This window comes from Marmota marmota, unplaced genomic scaffold, assembly GCF_001458135.2.
Source record: "Marmota marmota marmota unplaced genomic scaffold, marMar, whole genome shotgun sequence".
NCBI classification, from domain to species: domain Eukaryota; kingdom Metazoa; phylum Chordata; class Mammalia; order Rodentia; family Sciuridae; genus Marmota; species Marmota marmota.
The window spans coordinates 13423475-13446081 of record NW_026000272.1 but is presented as its reverse complement, the minus strand read 5'-3'; the positions used below and the strand labels follow the sequence as shown (position 1 = coordinate 13446081).

The 22607-nt window shown below is 38.2% G+C and overlaps 2 protein-coding genes and 1 long non-coding RNA gene across 8 annotated transcripts in view; 1 reads left to right on the top strand and 2 right to left on the bottom strand.

Moving 5' to 3' along the window:
- LOC125614349 (putative protein TPRXL) overlaps window positions 1-1157 on the top strand; it is a 1945-nt gene extending 788 nt beyond the window's left edge. The window contains exons 2-3 of one of the 3 annotated variants that reach the window (XR_007344953.1): window positions 206-329; window positions 440-1155. Coding sequence is in view for 1 of the 3 variants with exons in the window: in XM_048797023.1 (XP_048652980.1) it covers window positions 440-835 (396 nt within the window). In the remaining 2 variants the exon portion in view is untranslated. Of the gene's footprint in view, window positions 1-97; window positions 330-439 lie in introns of those variants that run through there. The other 2 variants (XR_007344954.1, XM_048797023.1) reach the window with 2 other exon arrangements.
- Arhgef6 (Rac/Cdc42 guanine nucleotide exchange factor 6) overlaps window positions 1-8679 on the bottom strand; it is a 105846-nt gene extending 97167 nt beyond the window's left edge. For 3 of the 4 annotated variants that reach the window (XM_048797020.1, XM_048797021.1, XM_048797022.1), the window contains exons 1-2: window positions 8223-8679; window positions 6793-6876 (exon numbers count right to left, since the gene is read on the bottom strand). In XM_048797020.1, coding sequence (XP_048652977.1) covers window positions 6793-6876; window positions 8223-8387 — 249 coding nt within the window. In that variant the 5' untranslated portion in view covers window positions 8388-8679. The remainder of the gene's footprint in view (window positions 1-6792; window positions 6877-8222) is intronic. The other variant, XM_015498033.2, reaches the window with a different exon arrangement.
- A 4620-nt stretch (window positions 8680-13299) lies between these two features.
- Window positions 13300-19034, bottom strand: LOC125614333. Its single transcript, XR_007344942.1, has 2 exons — window positions 17483-19034; window positions 13300-14443 (listed from the first exon to the last, which is right to left on the bottom strand). It is a non-coding gene; the product is annotated as an uncharacterized LOC125614333 (long non-coding RNA).
- Window positions 19035-22607: the final 3573 nt, after the last annotated feature.

Here is a 22607-nt window from a genome sequence, read left to right as displayed (position 1 = left end):
GACGAGCTGGGACCCTGCCCTGAGCACGGCCGCCACCAGAGCGAAACTGGAGAGCTGGGCTCGGCTCGCCCCAGCGGGAGGGCGGCTGCAACTTTGCTCCTGGACGCGGGCGAGGAGGGGCGCCCCCTCCAAACTCCGTGCCGCGCCGCCAGTCTCTCCAGTCCAGGGATTTTTTCACCCCCCCCCCTTTTTTTTTAATCTAAAGGGAAGTCATTCTTGTCCTCAAGTTCTTGCTGCCAGAGCTGTGCGGCTCAGCGGGACGGAGGACCTCGGGGCCCAACTGGGGGTGCGGGAAGCGCGCCCCGCTGGGTGCGCTGGCGACTAGCCTGGTGAGGGCGCGTGGGGCGGCGGCGGGAGGGGAGCGGCTACTCAGGGAGCCTGCTCGTAAGGCTCCTTGGGACCCCACTCCTCTGCCAGCACTGACCTCCCTCCTACCCAGAGCCAGAGCCCGGGAGGGGAAGCGGCCTGGAGGGACTGGGCCAGCGGCAGGGAAGCAGTGACCCGGACCTGGATCGCAGAAGTAGGAACTGGAAGTGACAGCGGCATAGGGCAGAGCAGCAGCAGCAGCAGCACCACCAGCAGCAGTAGCAGCACCAGCAACAACAGCAGCCTAGCTAGCTGTGGCAGCAGCAAAAGCCATGGTAGAACAGCAGCAGCTACACTGCGCATGCTGCTACCACCGGGTTCAGTCCCAAGCCCTGGGCTACCAGTGCCTGGCTGGCCATGGGCCACTGCCAAAGATTCGGGCGGGAATCCTGGACTAGACATTCCTAGTAGTGGCCCACTTTCTCCCCCACCCCCAGATGCTACTCAGAACCCCCAAGCTTCCTGTTGAGCCATGAGACACCCAAGCACAAAGCTCTCAGTGGCCCTTCACATACCTCCCCTCCCTGAACTACCCTAGATGCCCTTCCTAAGCTCTCTGACAACAGACCCCAAATCAAATAGTCTCTTTGAGGAAGAATAAAACAGTTTCCTGATAGATGGGAAATATTTACAACCTTACTTGAAGTCTAATTTTTACAGAAATACAATGTGGTCAATAAAAATTTAGGATGGCCAGAGTCATGGGTGACATTCAATTAAGTTGTGGAAATTCCACTTGGTGTGTCATATGTGCTCAGCAGGAGAAGAAAAACTTACCAAAATCTTCTTTAGTCTTCTCACTAGTCAAATTGAGCAGCTAATTATGCAAAGCTTGCCCACTGGAGAATGATGGCAATGGAAAAATTAAGAGGAGTCTCAGACTATTAGACATTACCCAAGCCCTACACTAGTCTCATTTTACAGGTGAGTCAACTGAGGCCTAGAGAGGAGGCTCCGACTTCACACAGATGACAGGGTCAGGGCTTGGAAGAAGGCCTGTTGTACCATTACAGCTATGGGTTGGTTCTGGGCCTTGGGTCTATGCTCCAGGGAGGTACAGCTCTCCTAAGAGCTGGAGCTGGCTGGTTGGAGATTTCTCCTTGACTCATGATTATTAGTAGAGCTGCCTTACTCCCCGCCTCCCTGCAGAGCAGCCCCTGGGAAATGGCAAATCGTCCATCCCACAGGCCTCACTTTGGGGAAGGCACCCATGCTGTTCCAGTGACAAGGCAGATGGAGTGACTCAGGAAGACAGGAGGGAGTGAGGGGGTGGGGACAGAGAAAAAGCCATACACTTTCCAGCTGGTATTGGAAGGAAGGAAGAAAGAAGGAAGAAATGAAGAGAGAGGGGGAAAAAAAAGGGAAGGAGGGAGAGAGAGAAAGTGAAAGAAACACTAATTGAGCCTCATATTCATTCAATGAAACTCTTCATGAGCAAAACATCCTTTGGCAAAAGTAAGCTGGACCCAGGAGCAAAATACGAGATGTTAGGATGTCCCTAGCAGCGAGTACGTAGCAGTGGTGGTAGAGGACAAAACAAGAGTACCTATTGGGGATGAAGCAGGGGAAAGGCCTGGTCCTTTAAGCAGAGGAAAGCCACAAGGCTGGAACTTTCGCAGTCAGTCCTGTGGCTGTTGCCAGAACAATGCAGGGAGGTACTACATAGGCCACTTCCAACAGATGAGAATCATATGTGTCCCTGATACCCACTGAGTCCAAAGGCAAAACACCAACAAATCTATCTATCATTGCTAGAACTCATGTTGTCATGTTGTGAAAGACTTCCTAGTCACATTAGTTACACTACCTGGAAACAAAGATTTTTTTCCATAGGGGATTTGGAAAGTTTTAACTTCAGACCCAAATACCACCCCCTGGCCTTCTTCATTGTGTAAGAAACTAAAAAAGATATATTTGGTTTAGAAAAAGCAATACAGATGGACTATAAGGGAGAGGATGTCCTAATTCATTAGGAATCATGAAATACAAATTACAGCAAAAAAAATAAAATATAGTTTTCATCCATTAGTTTAGCAAACTTTAAAGATAAATAATATCCCATGCTGTCATACACACAAGGAAGAGGACTCTTCTAACTGTTGGTGGCAGTGTAACTTTGGATAGCATTTTTCTAGAATAATATTATCTATCAAATTTTGACACAGTCATTCCACTTCTGAGAAAGATTCTTCAAAAATAATCACAATTGTACACAATTTTTTATGTGCATATGCAACATAACTCACTGGAATTTATCCATAATGGAAGATTGATTTAACATATGAAAATCAATGAATGTAATAGAGCATATCAATATAAAAAACAATGATCATCTTCACAGAAGCAGTAAAAGCATTTGACAAAATCCAGCACCCTTTTACAATTAAAAAAAAAATCCCTCAACAAACTAGCAGTGTTAGGGAATTTCCTCAACATGATAAAGGGTATCTATGAAAAATACACTGCTAATAACATATTCAGTAGTGAAAGTCTGAAAGCTTTAGTCTTTAAAATCAGAAACAAGACAAGAACATTCTCACTACTTCTATTTAACATTGTGCTGGAGGTTCTAGGCAGACAGATGAAGGAAGAAAATGAAATGAAAGTTATCCAGATTGGAAGGAAAGAAGAAATGGTATCTGTTCACAGATGACATAATCTTATACAAAGTTGAAGAGAAATATAAAAAATCAATTGTATTTCTATACACTTGAAATGAAAAATTCAAATACAAAATTAAGAAAATAATTCTATTTATAATAGCTTCAAGAAGAATAAAATACTTTGGAAAAAATTAAACCAAGGAGGCATAGGACATTTACACTGAAGACTACAAAACATTGTCAAATAAAATTAAAGAAGACCTAAATAAATGGAAAGATATCCTGTGTTTATAGATTCAAAGACTGAAAAGTTATCAAGATGACAATATGTCCCAAAGTGATCTGCAGACTGAACACAATAACTATCAAAATCTCAGCTGGCTTTTTCCCCCCACAGAAATGGACAAGCTGGTCCTAAAATTCACATGGACATGCAAGGGATCCAGAATAGCCAAAACAATTTTGAAAATGAAGAACAAAGCTGAGGACTCACACCTTCTGATTTTAAAAAGCTACATTAATCAATTCAATTGAAGAAAGAATAATTTTTCAATCAATTATACTGAGGAAAAATGCATGTGTGCATGCAAAGGAATTCATTTAGACCCTTGTCTCCTATCACATAAAGAAATTAACTCAAAATGGATCAAGGCCCCTAGTGTAAGAATTAGAACTGTAACACTCTTAGAAGAAAAATCAAAGTAAATCTTCATAACCTTTGAATAGGCAAGGGTTTCTTAGATGATATGAAAGATACAAATAACAAAATTAAAAAAATAAATGAATTTGACTTCATCAGAATTTTTTAAACTTTTGTGTTTCAAGGGATTTTATCAAAGTTGGGGAAGTGCTTCAGAGAACACTGTTACCCAGGTGTCTCAGCAGACTTCCCCCATCAGTTACTATTTGTGTGATCCTCTGGAGACCCTAAGACATTGTCACAATATGAGAACACAAAGATAGAAGTCATCTGGAATAAACCAAATGGCCTCAGAGGTCCAGAAGGCAGCAGCTCTTTAATGTGGTCCCTATGCCCCAGAATCTGATTCCCAACTGCATCTCAGGCTCCATGTTTTTTACATTGTCAAACTGACCATTTCAAGCTGGCACTCATTCTTTAGATGAGTAACGGTGTGTTCTGGGCAATAGTCAAGCCCTGATTTTTCTTGCTTTTAATATATTCACAGTTTTATAGAGTGAACAAAACTTCATTAGACATGTCTTATGTCAGGCACTATGCTAGGCCTGACAGATACTCTGTCTAGTGACACTTGAAAATATTTGTGTGTTTGAGTCTGTTTCCTGGCTTGAGACTTTATGGTCAACATAGCTGCTTGGAGCTTCCCAGCTCAGCTTCCAGTCTCATCCCTTGTTTACTAATTTTATGAGTCTTCTCTCAGGGTTCTAGGAGGGCCCCAGTATGGCACCTGTATATCACCTACAAACATGAGTAACAACACATCCAAGAACAGCCAGTGTTCATATTTTTGTACAGTGATATATTAAGTGCCTTGGATGCATCATCTCATTTGATCCTCAAAGCAATCCTATGTGGTACATATTGCTAATGTCCTCATTATACAAATGAGGAAAAAGGAGCACAGACATGGCAAGTAACTTTTCCCAGAGTCAGTAACTGACCAAGCCAAGACTCTAACTCAGATTAAACTAGGGAAGGCTTATGAGTAACTGCAATTGCAGATATTGCTTTTTACCATATTCATCACACACTCAGGTCAGCCTGAATTATCAAAAAGAGATGAAAATATGCCCAATCCTTTTTAAGAAGATGAATTATTGTGATGCACTTTTTAGAAAGATTTCTACCCAAAGTGGATAAAAATATTTTAAGCACTTATGCTTAAAGGAGTAAGCATTAGTTATTGGAAAAATCCCCAACAATGCCAGACCCAGGAGGTATTTCTGTACCATCTAGTATTCTTAGAACTGCAGAGTAGCTCAGTCTACCTTCTGGCAGCTTCAGAGCACAGCAATCATTGGCAACTTCACCATGTTTTTATTTGAAAAATTAAAAAAGAAAATACCATGATCTGTTCCATAGTAGACATCATTCTATAAGGAATATCAAGTGGTGGTCTGAAGCTATGTCTACCCCAAAAGCCACATGCATGCACATGTGTGTCACACACACACACACACACACACATACACACACAGCTCTCAAATTGGGCAATAGGGAAAACTGGAATAAGATATTCTGAGATAGGTGTTGCTTTACACTAGGGCTAGCTTTAGGGAAATTGTGAAGCAAGCTAAGTATCTGGGGTGAAGTTCCTAGTACTGCTAATAAGAATAACTACCACTTGAAAATGTTCCAAGAACTTGTTTGGGGGATTTATATGACTAAATTCATTGAGATTTCACATCAGTCCTATGACATAGGTACCCCTATTATTCCCATTTCACAAGGGCATAGAGGCATATTTAAGTAATATGCCAGAGATCACAAATCCACTAATGAAGAGAAATTAAATTTTTTTTTCTATTTTTGGTGGTTCTAGGGATTGAACCTGGGGGGCTTGTGAATGCTAAGCAGACACTCTACCAACTGAGCTATATCCCCAGCCCCTGGAATTGAGATTTAAACCCAAGAAATCTAGCACCAGAGTCCAGGCTCAAACCTCTACTACTCTGGGCTGGGATTGTGGCTCAGCGGTAGAGCGCTTGCCTAACATGCTTGGGGCCCTGGGTTCAATCCTCAGCACCACATAAAAATAAGTGAATGAGATAAAGGTATTGGGTCCAACTACAACTAAAAAAAAATTAAAAAAAAAAAAACACACTAGTACCTGTCCACAGGTTACACTGCTAATGCTAATCTACTAATAAAGGAAACTTTTGTCCCAGCCCTGTGCTGAGGACATTACATAAATTATCTCATAGATCTTATGAGGTTGGTGTTTTTAGCCCTAAATTGTTATTCAGTGTCTCATTTGATCCATTAAGGAAAAGTAACTATTATTATGTCCATTTTGCAGATAAAAACATCAAGGCACAGAAAAGTTAAGTATCTTGACACACAGGTGGAAGAATCACCTCCTTTTCAGTAACACCATTATAAAAGCTGTAAGGACCCATTAGTGATGCAACATACTTTAAGATATAATTTATACCTCGAGGCCAGGCTCTCTCAACTTTTCAAGACCCCTGGTCTGAGGAGTTAATGGGAAACAATGGCAATGGCCTTTCTTTGCTTCCCAACTCAAGGGAATTACAGTGACCCTCTTCAGCTATCAGTGGCCTACTTTTGGTTCCCCTTTGTGGGGAAGAACACCCACAAAAGCTCTGTCACTGGAAGCCTATTTTAAGGGATTGGATGTGTGTTTAAAAGGCATAATTTAGGGCTGGAGATGTAGCCCAGTGGTAGAGCATTATCCCAGAGTGCTTGAGACCCTGGGTTCTATCCTTAGTGCTGAAAAATAATAATAATAAAAACAATAATAATAATAGGCACTACTGTTATTGGTAGTTGACAGAATCTATTTATTTATTTATTTATTTATTTATATGTGGTGCTGAGGATTAAACCCAGGGTGTTGCACACACGAGGTGAGTGCAGTACCACTGAGCCACAACCCCAGCACCATCTTTTGAGTTTTGTTTGGAACTGGTTTATGGAAAAGACCAACACTAGCAATCTACCTCTGCGGGCCACCAACTCAACTCTGGTTTCTATAACATACTACTCCTGTTTAAGTCAGTGGCCATTGGCAGTGAAAATCGATGAAGTACTCTTACTCACCAATTTTTATCAGCAGAGCACAAATAGTGACAACAAGGAAGATAAGCTGGGTAGGCTTACCTCCACTTGGAGGGTTGCACATCCTTTCAGGAAGCCATTGATGTTACTGATGCAGCTGGCTTCATTTTGGGGCTCCAGACAATACTAGAGAAATACAGTCAAATGTCACTTGGAGATTGTCATCCCATGCCCAGCAAACCATATTCATCATTTGCTGATAGCTAAATAAGGCAGAGGGTAATGCTGCTACCAAACCAGGAAGAGAAATAACCACCAAAGGAAGTGATGCAAAAATCTAAATGGTTGGTTTTTCTTTCAAATGTCACCAAGCCACTTCTACTTACGAGCGTTTTCTCATGCCTTCAACCTTCAGGTGGTGATAACAAATTTAGAGAGACCAAGACAGTATTTGTTTGAGTTCAGTTCTTGCTTTCAAGCAAGAAAGCAATACTTCTTACCTCCCCTCCCCATGACAAATTATTAAAAAATTATTTCCCTTGGCTGTTGTCTAATTTGATTATATTTCTCTGTTTTACCCCCATTTTATCACTGTGTCTCAGGTTTAAGAGATTATAAGTTAAATCTACTTGCTCAATAAAAATACAAACTGGTTCAAGAAGACAAAAGAATGCTACTCAGTCATATTCCATGATGAGCTTAAGAAAATAATTGCAGGACTCTACCATTAAGCTTACTTAAAGGGCCTAACTTAGAAATTATCTATTGTCAATATCATGGGCTCCCAACATCAAAATATCTTGGGATTTGGGGCTGGGATTATGACTCAGTGGCAGAATGCTTGCCTTGCATGTATGAGGCACTGAGTTTGATCCTCAGCACCACATAAAAATAATTAAATAAAGGTATTTTGTCCATCTATAACTTAAAAAATATTTTTAAAAATCTTGGGATTTTTTTAAAGAGGGTAAGTTTAGTTTCACTTTGAACGCACATTGCATTCAAAATATATATATTTGGTTTCTCTTGTTTTCACAAACCTTATGTGACATTTTAAACCACTTCTGCTTGCTAAATAGTCCCTTCTTCAATGGCAATTTTTTGAAAAGGAAATTTACATCAATTTTTAGGCAACCTGTCAGTAAATATCATCAAGACCTGCTATAAATCATACAATTATTCCAAAGACTCATATGCACCCCAAGTTTTAAACATGTCTGAGATACACAGGGAAGTGCAGTATGCATCTCCACGACACAGAAAATTTGTGATATGGGTATTGCCCTGTCCCCTCTTGCCAGTGGTGTAACAGGTTATTATTCTGCGAAAATTTGGGGGCCAGTTACTGAAGGAATACACTTAGCTTCCTGACTATTTCAAACTACAAAAGCAGTACAAAGGAATGTCTAACTTTCAGAAACATATTCAAGTAGGAGATTCTCACAACCTGAGTAGTGGGAAATCTTGAGAGTTATATTATTACTGCTTTCTGATGGCAAGCAATCCCAAAGATACTGCAAAATTGACCTTACCTTTTCCACTGAGCCAGGCATAAGTCTGTTGATCAGTTTGCATAGCACTACCCCATTTTTCAGCGAGGACTTCAAGAACTCCTCCGGATCACAGATGGTCTTTTTTGGGGAATCTAAAACTCCCAAAGATATAAGCCATGTCACGATTCGCTCTTCTGGATTCATTACTGTGGATGGTACACTCTGAACAGTTCTCTGGGGCAGCTGCAAGGACTAAGCCACATCCGTGATTGCATCTGCTGTTGTCTTCCTTTTTCTGAGTTCTCTGCTGGTGCTTGCAGAGCAAAGGTTTAAAACAACTTTCCTTAGACAACAGTGGAACCCACACAAAAACGTGGGATCTGAAAACTACAGAGATCAACACAAAGATATGGAAACAGGAAAAAAAACAGAAAGAATCCTGGATAAACTAGTTTTCTTTTTCAAAATCTGAAAAGCAAATTCATTGGGATAAAAAAGGAAGAAGAAGCACACATGCATGCACTCTCTCTCTTTCTCTCTCTCTCTCTCTCTCTCTCTCTCTCTGTCACACACACACACACAAAAAAAAAAAAAAAAAAAAAACAGTGCAAGAAGCTATAAGGAAAGGAAGTGAGGAGGATGCTGGGAGGGAGGAAAGAAAAGGAAGCAAGTGCTGTGGAAAACAGAGGTGAGCCAGCACTTCAGGGACCTTGGAAATGAGACACTCATGGGTCAGTCAGGGAAAACACTATCAATAAATAGTGTAGCCTCAGTGAAAATCTGGCTTCTGTTAGGAGGAAGATGCCAACTGGTTCTTAGGGCAGACAGATCTAAGCCTGGGGGGGAGCTATGCTGGCACAACAAAGCTCGGAAAAGTTAGGCAGGCTGAGAAAGTACCTCCAAAACATGACCGGATGTCCTTATACTATCTCAGAGAGATGCTGGGTGTCATGATCCTTCCTTGCAAAACACACTGAGTTGCACAGTGACACTGTGCCAAGCAAATGAAGATTGTGCCTGCTGTCAGCCATCACTGTGTATAAGCAGAAGTTAGAAGAATGGCATTTTACTTTGCAGCCAAAAAGCTATGTTTAGGGAAATAGGCTAAGGATAACATCTGACATCCTGTTTACTTGCATTCTTGAGCAATTCTTTTTCTGGACCTGGTTCCACTACACAATCCAGCTGCAGTACCCTTAGCAAAGGCTCAGACACAGTCACATAAGTGGGTAAAATACACTTAAAAACAATGTATGAGAACAAAAGAGCACTCGTCCTCTGTGTATACTACAGGCTCGAAGGTTCATGTTTCCCCAACAAGAAACACTTTGCATTTAAAATACTGCTCTGAAAAAAAAGCGAGTCCATAATAAGAGAGCTCTATTATTTTCAACTATATTTTCAGAACCAGTTAAAATAGTCATATTATTGAGAAATTTAAGTAAAGCCAAGTTTAATAAGATAGCTCTACATTGGCAAATGTATGTCATTCACCAAAATCACTACCCCTGATGCCTGGGGGACATCCAGTCACAGTTCTTTCCTGCTAAGCTTCAGAATCCTTTTCAACACAGTTTCAGGCATCTACTATCAAATAATCAGCTCAGATAATCCTGATAAGCATTTTCAAAACTGCCCCTTCTTGCTCTGTCAGAACACTTATCACACTGTTATTATTTGTTGACCTGTCTCCTCTGCCACAATGTAAGCTTCCTAGAGTAACTCTCATCTCCTTATTTAACACTGTGCTCTCAGCAGAGTGCCTGGTATGCACCATAGATGTTCAGTAATGCTGAATGTTGTGTGAATGAATGAACTCAGATGGTGTCCCAGGTATAGACAACACTTGATTATAACAAGGATTTTGTTTTGGAGGGTTTTTTTATTTTTATGTTTTGGTTTTCTGGTACTGGGGATTGAACTCAGGGGAATTGACCACTTAGCCACACCCCCAGACCTATTTTGTATTTCATTTAGAGACAGGATCTCCTAAATTGCTTAGTGCCTCCCTAAATTGCTGAGGCTGGCTTTGAGCTACAGATTCTCCTGTCTCAGCCTCCAGAACTGCTGATATTACAGGCGTGTGTCACTGCATCTGGTGTTTTTTTTTTTTTTTTTAATGACATAAGACAGTCTTACTAATTATTTTTGTGACTTTATTGAGATATAATTAGTACATAATAAACTGCAATACTGAAGGCATACAAATTAATGAATTTTGACATATGCAACACTTTTGATATAATCACACACAAAATCAAGATAAACTTTCCATCACCCCCAAAAGTGTCCTTGTGCTCTTTTAACACCTTCTTCTCTTCCTTCCTCTGACATCTCAGGCAACCAAACACCAATGTTTTCAGTCTCTTTAAATTAGTTGGTTAAAAAAAAGAGATTAGTTTGTATTTTTAATTATCTTGTATAAATGGAAGTATACAGCACACTACTTCATTTCATGGGGTTTGTTTTTTAATAATATCATTTTTATTTATATATGACAGCAGAATGCATAACACTTCTTATTACATATATAGAGCACATTTTTTCATATCTCTGGTTGTATAGACAGTATATTCACACCGATTCCTGTCTTCATACATGTACTTTGGATAGTAATGATCATCACATTCCACCATCATTAATTACCCATGCCCCCTCCCTTCCCCTCCAACCCCTCTCCCCTATCTAGAGTTCATCTATTCCTCCAATGCTCCCGCTCCCTATCCCACTATGAATCAGCCTCCTTATATCAAACAAAACAATCAGCATTTGGTTTTGGGGGATTGGCTAAATTCACTTAGCATTATCTTCTCTAGCTCCATCAATTTACCTGCAAATGCCATGATTTTATTCTCTTTTATTGCTGAGTAATATTCCATTGTGTATATATGCCATACTTTTTTTTATCCATTCATCTATTGAAGGGCATCTAGGTTGGTTCTACTTCATAGGGTTTCTTAATTCAACATCATCATTTACAGATTCATACATGTTGTGTCTATCCATAGTCTATCCATATAATAGGGATTTGACCCCCATATGTTTTGGCTGATATAAGCAAAATAAATATAGTCAGATGTTTTATTGCCTTTGACCCATGGCCAAATCTATGTAATGGAAATAAAAACAGAATTCATTTGTTAAGAAATTAAATTCCCTGGTCTGACCTCTATAAACACTTTTATATGTCATTTGGACAATTTTCACAATTGCTCATCAAAATTTTACTCTACAGACAACAAAATTTGGCAGTATTATTAAGGTATCACTTTCATTTTCTAATGAAGAACAAAGCAAGAGTAACTTCAGGAACCTGGCCTAGTCCAAAATAGGCTTGAGTTTATTGAGGTCACCTGGATGAAAATCTGCCTCATTTTGGATGCTGGCTATAGCAAATTAATATAAGGAATAAAGTAGAACCAGAAAAGCAAGGTCACCACCTCAAGACAAAAGAAACAGCTCTATTAACATAAAGATTGGAGTCAAAGTTGGTATGGTATAATGTCAAAAAAGCAGGGAATTTCAGGGCAGTGGCAAGCATCTTGGTGAAATGACTAATCGTGGAACTTGAGCTGGCTTGCTAAAGCAACCGATGAACTAGGGGAATAAGGTTGGCAGGGGGATACTGGAGGTCACAGGAACACAAAGAGCAGACTTCATCCATGAGCATGAGTAAAAAGGGCAAAAGTCTAGGACCACACCCTCTGGGACACTGAACCTGCCTCTGGAGTACTTGTCCACCTCCCCTTCTCATTTTATGAGTTCTCCAGCTGAGCACATTTTTACCAATTTTCCAAAAGCACCTCTAGCGTTAACATCCCTACTCAAAACCCTCAAAAGCTCTCCATAGCCTAAAGCAGTGATTGACAAACAGGGAAGTTCAGAATAATCACCTCCTAAGAGTGATAAATGAGAAAGGAATGAGTAAGTGGAACTTGAACTAAAATAGGTTTTTATGTAAAATAAAAATATCTGCAGAAAATAAGGCAAGTGTGAAGGTTTGTTAAAACTGGATATTTGGTACACTGGGACCTGTTATACTTTTTTCCTTTACTTTTATCTACTTGCAATAGTCATAATTGATGTACTTTTAAATTTCAAATCTAATGGCACACTTGTTAAAAAGAAGGATTGGGGGCCCAATTCCCAAATATATTCTAACGCAGAAGATGTGCAATGGGGAAAGGAAAATGTATTATTAATATCACACTTGATTCTGCAGTAGATAGACCAACGTCACAGTCACACTTGAAGAAATAAATTGATTTCTGACCTTCTAGTGTACTCCAGTTTCTGCCAACACCTAGTTCACTTCAACTCCTCCAAAACAACAATCCAACACCATGTGCACTCAGTTATTTGACTGCTTCTTCCAGTAATTAATGTGTTAACTTTCAGTGTATCTTCATGCCTGTTCTGTGAAAATAGACCTGGAACTTTGAAATATATTTTGATTTGCCAGCTTGTATGGTTTTAAGTTTTACCAGTAATCAATGGTGCAGAGACATTGCAGTAAGGAGGGGTTTTACTTCCTGTTTCCTGTGTGCTCCCTCCACATACTCTTGCTGAGCTCCCAGCTTTCCTTTTGGTGCACCATTATGTCTACTCTGTGAAAATGGACCTGGAACTTTGAAACATTTTTACTTTGCCCACCTTCTGAAGCGCTAGCTTCCCCAGGACACAATGTACCAAATGTACTGCTTCCCTTGGCACTGCCCTTGGGCAGTTCTGTAGCTAATTGTCTCTGTTAAGACACCTTCCTTGCGAACTAGTATCTTAGAGGAGCATATTTATGGCTAGTTCCAGAGGACAGATGTCCAACAAGTTCCACTGACTCAGCACCAAACAACTTCTCTAATATATGGCCTAGATATCAGAGAGGAGGGTTATCACAGTTCTACGAGTATTGGCTATTACACGTTATTTGTCTTTGTGTGTGTGTGTGTGTGTGTGTGTGTGTGTGTGTTGCTGGGGATTGAACCCAGGGCCTTGTGCATACGAGGCAAGCACTCTACCAACTGAGCTCCATCCCCAGCCCCTACATGTTATTTTTATATTGTCTGTTATTCTATATTACATCTGCTATTCCTATATTATTTTAGAGTTCCTTTTTTTCTTACTAGGCCAGTCCCTCAATGTTCCAATCCTGGTATACTTCTTTTTTTCTGTTGTTGTTGGTGGTGGTTGTATTGGGGATTGAACCCAGGGGCACTCAACCACTGAGCCACATTGCTAGCCCTTTTTATTTTTTATCCTTAATTTTTTATGTTAAACTTTTTCTGTTCAAATTACTGTGGGGTTTCTCTATCCTGATGGAACCTAAATTAATATACCTTGTTATCTTCAAAGAACAATTCCACTTTAGCAAACCATGTGCAAGGTTTCACCTTGTACTTTGTCATCACACAAAATTTTCTGCCTCTTGAATCATGAATTCAAGCCTCATATTTATTAGACAACCTATATTTCCAACTTACTTGCTCAGTTACTCCTACCATCTTTCCATAACTTCAGATTTCCAAATCATTGTTTTCCAAAATGATGAGACAATGAATTCTTAGCTATCACACCAATGCCACCAACAACAAAAGAAAAAAAATTGTACGAATTTACATTGCCACAAGCAAGGTATAATTTCCCATTGTACCATATCATAGCTAATACTTGGTATTTCAGACTTTTAAATTGTTATTATATTGTGGATATAAAATTTCTATTTCTATTATTACTACAATATTAAGGTTGGGCATTTTAATATGTTTATTTGCCATATATATTTCTCTTCTGTAAAACACTTGCTCATTTCTATGCCCATTTTTTATTGAGTCATCTTTTTGTTACCAATTGCTAAATGTTATACATTATGGATTCTCAACTTATGTCAGATACATGTTTGCAAATATAGTCTTACTCTCTCATTTTTCATTTTATGGTGCATTTAAGGAACAGAAGTTCTTTATTTTAAAGAATAAGATGTTTTATCTCACTCTCATGCATAACACAGCCAGAGTTTGGTGGTCCAAGCCTAGCATGTGGCTTCATAATTATCAGAGACCCAGGGTTCTACTCTCCCGATACATTCCCACCTCAAAGTCAAAATGATAGTTATATGAACTTGACATTCTGTGGCTCCTTCAGGTAGGATTTTGACACTGCTAAGAGCCTCTTGGGAACCTCAGCGGGACCAGCAGCCACAAGAGGGGATACAGCATTGCTGAAGGTGCCATCTTCCTGGGCTGGGCTCCAGCACAATCACCATCCTATAGAAATACAATAAGCAAGCACTGAAACTGCCACAAAGATGTCTGTTCTGAAAAAAAGTAAGATATGAAACTCTTTTATAATAAATTATTATACTCTGGTGGCTTTGAGTTCTTAATTGCTGTGACCAAATTTGCAAATTGTCTATACTTTTGTGCTCAATATTTGATTTGTATAATCTACACAGAATGACTTTATGGTTTTTGTATTTTTTTTTACTGGAAAGTAAATACAATAGTAATTTAATTTATTTTTACTTAAGGAAGAGAGGGCTTTTGTTTGCTTTGTTATGTTTTCACAAAGGAGTAGCATGGCCTTACAGTGGCTCTTCTGAAACAGATTCCTCGTTTGGCTTCCATGACTCTCTACTGTTTTCCTCTTATCTCACTAGTTTCTGTTCATCTCTTTTGCTTGTTCCTCCTCCTTCTTCCAGATTGTTAAACATTGGAATGATCCAGGTCTCAGGCCTTGGGTATCTTCTCTTTTCTATCAATACTCATTCCCTGGGTGATTTCATCCAGCTTTGTGGCTGTAACTTGCCAGCCCTGACACCTATTTTGAAGTCTAGACTCATATTTCAACTGCCTACTCACCATATTCACTTGAATGATCTAACCTCAAACTCAGTGTGACTCAGCTTGAGTATGTGACCTCCCACCCCACCACACACACACACACACACACACACATCAAGCCTAAAGGAATTGAAATGGGAGGGAGTTGGACGGGTCATCTATATGAATACTGAAATCACCAAGCATAAATATCTTCTAGTCATGCTTGACTTCTTTTCTTTCTCTTACACCTCACACCCAGGTAACCAATGGTCCTGTCACCAATAAACAAGTCCAGGACCCATCCTTGTCTCATCCCTTCCACTGCTATCACCCTGGTCTAAGCCACTTTGCCTCTCACCTGGATCATTGCTAACAGCTCATCACTCTGAGGTTCACACTTCTATTCTTGCCCCTATACAGTCTATTTACTACACAGGAGCAGAATAATTCTTTTAAAACAAAAATGAGATCATCTCTTTCACCTGCTTCCACTACTCCAATGGCTTTCATCATATTTGGAATAAGACCCATAGGACTTATCCCAAACTATTAGGCTCTACACACCCTACCTACATTCAAACCTCACTTTCTACTACTTTTCTCCTGGCTTTGTCTGCTCCCCCGCCCCCTCCCCCGTCTCCTTGCACACCAAACACATTCCAATTTCAAGACTTTTGCCTTCATTTTCTCTCTGACAATAAAATATAATTTCTTCTAAAAAAATACTATTGAGTATCCTATCACTCTTTTAATATCCTTACCTCTCTTATTATCAAGTATTACTTAATATTACATCAGATATTTAATTGTGCATTTGTTAGTAGTTCCCACTATAAAGTAAGTTTTATGATGGCAAAGACTTTCTTTGGTTCATTGCTATAACCTCAGTGTCAAGAAAAATGTCTAGCACATAGAATGCATTCAATAAATGAGTGTTAAGTTCATGATAAAGTAGTCAAAATTTCCATGGGGCCGGGGTGTTGTTCAGTGATACAGTGCCTTCCAAATATGTATGAGCCCTAAATTCCATCCCTTAAACTGCCACAAAAGAAGTACCATAGCCTTCTAAATGCTTATTTATTTATTTGTCTGTTTATTTATTTATTTTGAGTAGCTGAAATTACGGAAAATATGGGAGACAGTCTCTTTGTAAATTATATACTTCAGTAAGTAAGTATATATATATATAGTAAATATATATATATATATAGTAAGTATATATAGTAAACATATATTACTTTTGTAATCAGAACAAAACAATTTTAGATATATATATTGACATGAAAAGGAGAAAAATGTTATCACATAGACTGATCTTACGTTTATAGTTGTGTCTGAGTATGTGTGGAAAACCTTCTGAAATTTATATTGGAATGTTAATAGTAATGAATTACTGATACAAATAACATGGATCAATCTTAAAAATATAATTTTGAACAAAAGAAGACATACATATAAAAGAGTGAATATCATATAATTTCATGTATATCAGTTTTAAAAATTGGTAAAATTAATCTACAGTGATGGAAATTAGAATAGAATTTGCCTCTCGTGGATGGTATAGACTGGAGGTACATGAGGTCACATATGGGTCGATGACAATATTCTATATTTTGATCTGGGTGATGATTGCACAAGTGCATTCATATATAAAAATTTACTGAAATTTATTATATGCAAATTATTCTCTAATAAGAAATTTAAAAATACTATCAGTACTAATCTCTGGGTAGTAGTATTGTGGCTGATTTTTATTCTTTTTTTTTAAATTCTGCTGTCCTTCCTTTCCCCCCTTGATTTTTATTCTTTATGTCTTTCTGTGTTGTCTATATTGCATATCATAAGAAAACATTACTTTTATAAACAGAGAAATGAATGCTATGGTGTTTGTAAAGAATGAAGTCCTCTGAGACTCATAAACACATAGCGTTAATTCATACTCCCTGAAAAATAAGTAGAAGCCAGGCCCTGTGACACACACCTGTAATCTTAGCTGCTCAGGAAGCTGAGGCAGGAGGATCATAAGTTCAAAGCCAGCCTCAGGAACTTTGTGAGGTCCTAAGCAACTCAGCGAGACCCTGACTGTATTTACCTGATGGTTGAGGATGTTAAACATCTTTTCATGAGCTTTATTCACCATTTGGATATCCTCTTCAGTGAAATGTCTGTTCATCTATTTTTCCATTTTTCAATGGATTATTTTCTTAATGTTGAATTTTTAGAGATTTTAATAAACTTTAGACACTAGTTCTATGTCAGAAATGGATTTTATAAATATTTTCTCACAATCTATACCTTGTCTTTTCATCCTCTTTACATAGACTTTTGCTGAGCAAAAGATTTAGTTCTGATATGGTCCAACTCATCCATTTTTCCTGTTATGTACAACACATAGATCTGGTGTCAAGTCTAAGAGTATGTAAGCAAAACAAAAGTTGAATGAGCCTCTTTTTTGCAATTTTATTGTTAATAATATCTCACCTATTCCAAAAAGTAGGGATATCCTCTTCTTGTTTTTCTTGCTCTGAACATACAAAAAGGAGCATTTTTTGAGTCATCAGTGTTTCTGGAGTCTAAAGTTTATCTTGATGCTTAATCTTCCCAAAATTGTCCTTTTAATTCTACCTTTTATTAGATACTCTTCCTTCTACTGTCCTAACTATCCTTAAAATATGAATTCACCAGAGTTCCCAGTATAATGACATCAATTTGTATGACTATCTTTTCTCTTTACTCCCTCATTCATGGAAACACATTTGATTATGCAATGCATTGTTCTAGACTAGCACTGTCCAATAGAAACAAAATGTGAGTCAAATATGTAATTTAAAATTTTCAAACAATATTCAAAGCAAGGGAAAGATAATTTTAATGATATATTGACCAAACAATCCAACATATTGTCATTGTACCATGTCTTAGTCTGGTTTTTGTTTGTGAGTTTGGTTGGTTGATTGGTTGTTTTGGGTTTTTTTTTTTCTACTGTAGTAGAATCCTGGGTAAATTACAAAAATAGAACTTTATTCTACTCATGGTTTGAGAGACAATGAAGTTCAAGAGTATGTGTGTTAGTCAACTTTCCATCACTAACAAAGTATCTCAGATAAATAACTTATAAAGAGAAAAGATTTGTTTTAGCTCACAGTTTTGGAGATTCCAGTCCATGATCAATTGGCCCCACTACTTTTGGGCCTACGGTGAGGCAGTACAACATGACAGGAGCACATCAAGAAGAAAAAACACTAACCTTATGGCCAGGAAGCAAAAGAAAGAGAGAATAATGAGTCAGGGTCCCAGAATCCCTTCAAGTACACTACCCCAATGTCCTAAGGACCTCCTATCAGGTCCACCTCTTAAAAGTTCTACCACCTCCCAATACACCACCCTGTGGGTCCAAACTGTAGCATGATGGCACCAGCATCTGGCAAGTTGCCTTTGTGCTGTTATAACAGGGCAAACAAGAAATTTGGGACACAGAGAAAAGGTATAGGGTAGAACTTATCCTTTGATCAGGAGCCCACTCCCCTGATAATTAACCATCTCCAACAACAATGGCATTAATCCATTCACAAAAACAGAGCCCTCATGACCTAATCACCTCTTAAAGGCCCTACCTCTCAATATCACTATATTGGATATAAAACCTCAACATGTGTTTTGAAGAGGACATTCAAACCATAGCAATATGTACTCAGTAGAAAAAAAAACCTATTGAGATACTTTGCAAACTTTGTTTTCATAATAAGTCTTTTGAATTCAGTATGCATTTTATGTTTAGAGTACATCTCACTTCAAACTTCCACATTTCAAATGCTCAGTAATCACATGTGGCTATCATATCGAACACTGCAGTTCTAGGCATTGGAGATACATCTATAAATATTATAGATGTGTTTCCAAACCTCATACAATTTATAAAGTAAAAAGAAAGGTGAAATCTGGGCATAGTGGCACATGCCTGTAATCCCAATGGCTCTGGAGGCTTGAGAATTACAATTTCAAAGCCAGCCTTAGCAACTGAGCAAGGCTCTAAGCAACTCAGCAATACACTTTCTCTAAATAAATTAAAAAGGGCTGTGATGTGGATCAGTGGTTAAGCATCCCTGGGACCAAAAAAATAAAAATAAAAAGTAAAATAAAATAAAAAGAGAGGTAAACTTCAATGGGAATCAACTATGCTTTCAATAATTTTTTTTCAGTACCACTAGGTGCTAATTGCTTAGTACACAAAAATATGGTCCATATAAAAGATCAAATAAGGTTAAGAATCGTATCTTACATGGTCACACTTATCCCTACAGTAGGTAATTGATAAATATTTATTCAACAAATAGTAGTTTTCAAGAGCCTACCCTCAAACCATTTTCCCTTTCAGAATACAAGGTTAAGACCTAACAATATATTTGCATATTCTTTCAGCTTCTTAACTTTTTTCCTTAAAATTGAGGCAGACCACCTTACCCAGTGTTTCTTCCTTGACTGGCATGAACTCTTAGACATGGTTACTTTCCCCAAGGTTCCTGCCACTTCAGAGTTCCACCATATTTGTCAGTATTAAGACTAAAGTAATACTTCCTCCTGTTACTTCCTCTGTCTGTTCAGAGAAATAACTGTCAGTAAGGCAAGGTGTGAAATCGTCAGAAATCTTGCTTTTAAATGAATGAGAATTTCAGCAAAAAGTGCATTGAAATCACTAATTTTTAAAATATTTTTTAGTTGTAGATGGACACAATGCCTTTATTTTATTTATTTATTTATTTTTTTAATTTTTATTTTTTAGTTGTTGATAAACCTTGACTTTTTTTTTATGTGGTGCTGAGAATTGAACCCAGTGCCTCACACATGCTAAGCAAGTGCTCTACCACTGAGCCACAACCTCAACCTGAAGTCACTAAAACCTCTTTGTCCAAGTCATTTCATCTACTAAATGGGTATAATTGAACAAAATCACTAGCTGTTCCTCAAAAGATTAAATATTGAATTACCATTTGACCCAGCAATTCTACTCCTAGAAATACCCAAGAGAAATGAAAATATATGTATGCACATAAACCTATAAGGAATGCTCATAGTAATATTAATAATAGCCAAAAAGTAGAAACAACCCAAATGTCCATGTTACAATGGAATATTATTTAGTTACATTTAGTCATAATGATTATGGACTACTGATACATACTACATCATAGTTATACCTTGAAAACATTATGTTAAGCTAAAGAAGGCAGATATAAAAGATCACATGCTATATAACTTCATTTTTTAATATCCAGAACAGGCAAATCCATAGAGGCAGGATATAGATTCCACTGCCATAGTCAATATGCTCTGGTATCCTAAAGGTGGGAATTGTGTGTAGTGAGAGAGCCCTTATCAATGCCTGAACACTGCCTTTTTATTATTTTTATGATAGTAAGATCACTCAGAAAGATATCTACTCTTTTAAATTATTAAATGTACAATACAGTATTATTGGCTATAGGTACAACATTATATAGCAGATCTCTAGAGCTTAATCTTGCTTAACTGAACATCAGATTTTGCAGAGGGAAATATTTCAGGCCATCAAGATGACATAAATGGCCAAATGTTTTCTCTGATATAAGAAGGCTGACTCATAGTGGGGTAGGGACGGGGAGCATGGGAGGAATAGATGAATTCTAGATAGAAAAGAGGGGAGGGAGGGAATGGGAGGAGGCAGGGGATTAGCAAGGATGGTGGAATGTGATGGACATCATTATACACAGTACACGTATGAAGACACAAATTGGTTGTCAACCTACTTTATATACAAATAGACATGAAAAATTATGGTATATATGTATAATAAGAATTGTAATGCAAAAAACCAAGTACATGTATAAAGACATGAATTGGCGTGAACATACTTTATACAAACATATGAAAAATTGTGCTCTATATGTGTAATAAGAATTGTAATACATTCTGTTGTAATGTATTTAAAAAATGACATAAATGACATGACCAGAAAGAATCTCTTACCATTTACAAGCAACATTTTTGTGAAATTCAGCTACCACCATATTCCTGGTAAAGCTGGTTAGGGAGACCTCCCTATGCTTAATTTGGAGGTGGCCTATAAAGAATTCTGCTGCAGGACTGGGACTGTAACTCAGTTGTATAGAGCTTTCCTAGCATGCACAAAGTTCTGGTTTTGATTAACCGCACCCCCCCCCCCAAAAAAAAAGAAGAAGTCAGGCATGGTGGTGCACACCTGTAATTCTAGCTACTTAGGAGACAGAAACAGAAGGATTCCAAGTTCAAGGCTAGACTGGGCAACTTATTGACACCTTGTTTCAAAATAAAATAATAAGGGCTAGGGACATAGCTTACTGGTAGAGCACTTGTCTAGCATGCATAAGACCCTCGTTTCAATTCCCAGTACCACCTCCACCCCCTCCACATTCACAAACAAATAATTCTATAGGCAGATAACATATCTCTTAAAATGTTTTTAACAATTTCAGATTTTTGGTAGGCCTAGTAAGGGTCTAGTGCCATCAGAATTCCTCTTTTTCAAGGCAATTTTGTTGATAACACTAACTAAGCAACTTTGGATGAAGGTATAAGAATTATTGTTAGGTGATTTCCATAGTCCAGTACAATTTCTTTTACTCCATGTGTTAGACAGCTTTTTGTCAGTGTGACAAAATGCATGAGAAAAACAACTCAAAAGAAGAAAGATTCATTTTGGCTCACAGTTTCAGAGGTTTCAGTCCAAAATCAGATGAATCCACTACTTTGGGCCTGAGGTGAGGCACAACATCATGGCAGAAAAGTGTGGCTGAGGAAGCTGCTCAGCTCATGAGTTCTGGAAAGCAGAAAGAGAAGTGACCCAGGACATGATATAGTCCCTAAAAGCATGGCCCCAAGGACCCACCCCCTTCAACTAGGTCCCACCTTCTATACTTGCTACTACTTCCCAATAATCCATTCAAATTATGAGTCTATCAATGGGTTAATCAAATAATGTAGTCAGAGTGCACTTGATCCAATCATTTCCTGAAAGCCCCACCTCAGAACATTGCTTCACTGTGGACCAAGCCTTCAACACATGAGACTTTGGGGGACATTCCAGATCCAAAACAACACTTGCTTCTTCAATCAATTTGCCCATTTCCTTTTGTGAAGTGCATTTTTAATAATGACCAATGATTTCTCATTGTATTAAGAATGGAGTTTCGGGGCTGGGATTGTGGCTCAATGGTAGAGTGCTCACTAGCACGGTGCCTGGGTTCGATCCTCAGCACCACATAAAAATAAAGGCATTGTGTTGTGTCCATCTACACACACACACACACAAAAAAAAAAATGGAGTTTCACAGCTCTTTCAGCAAAATGACCTTCTGGTATCTGAGTAGGCAGTTGTAAACTCTAACAAATTATCTATGAATTTTCCATGACGTTTTTAGCTGTTACTGAACTTAAAAATCTGTATTTTTAAAAAAATTTCTGTTACATGACAGATACTAAACATATATTTTTATTTGTGTGTGCATGTGTGTGTGTGTGTTCTGGATTTAAAACATTATATACATACATAACATTATATATATAACATTATATATATATATATATATATATA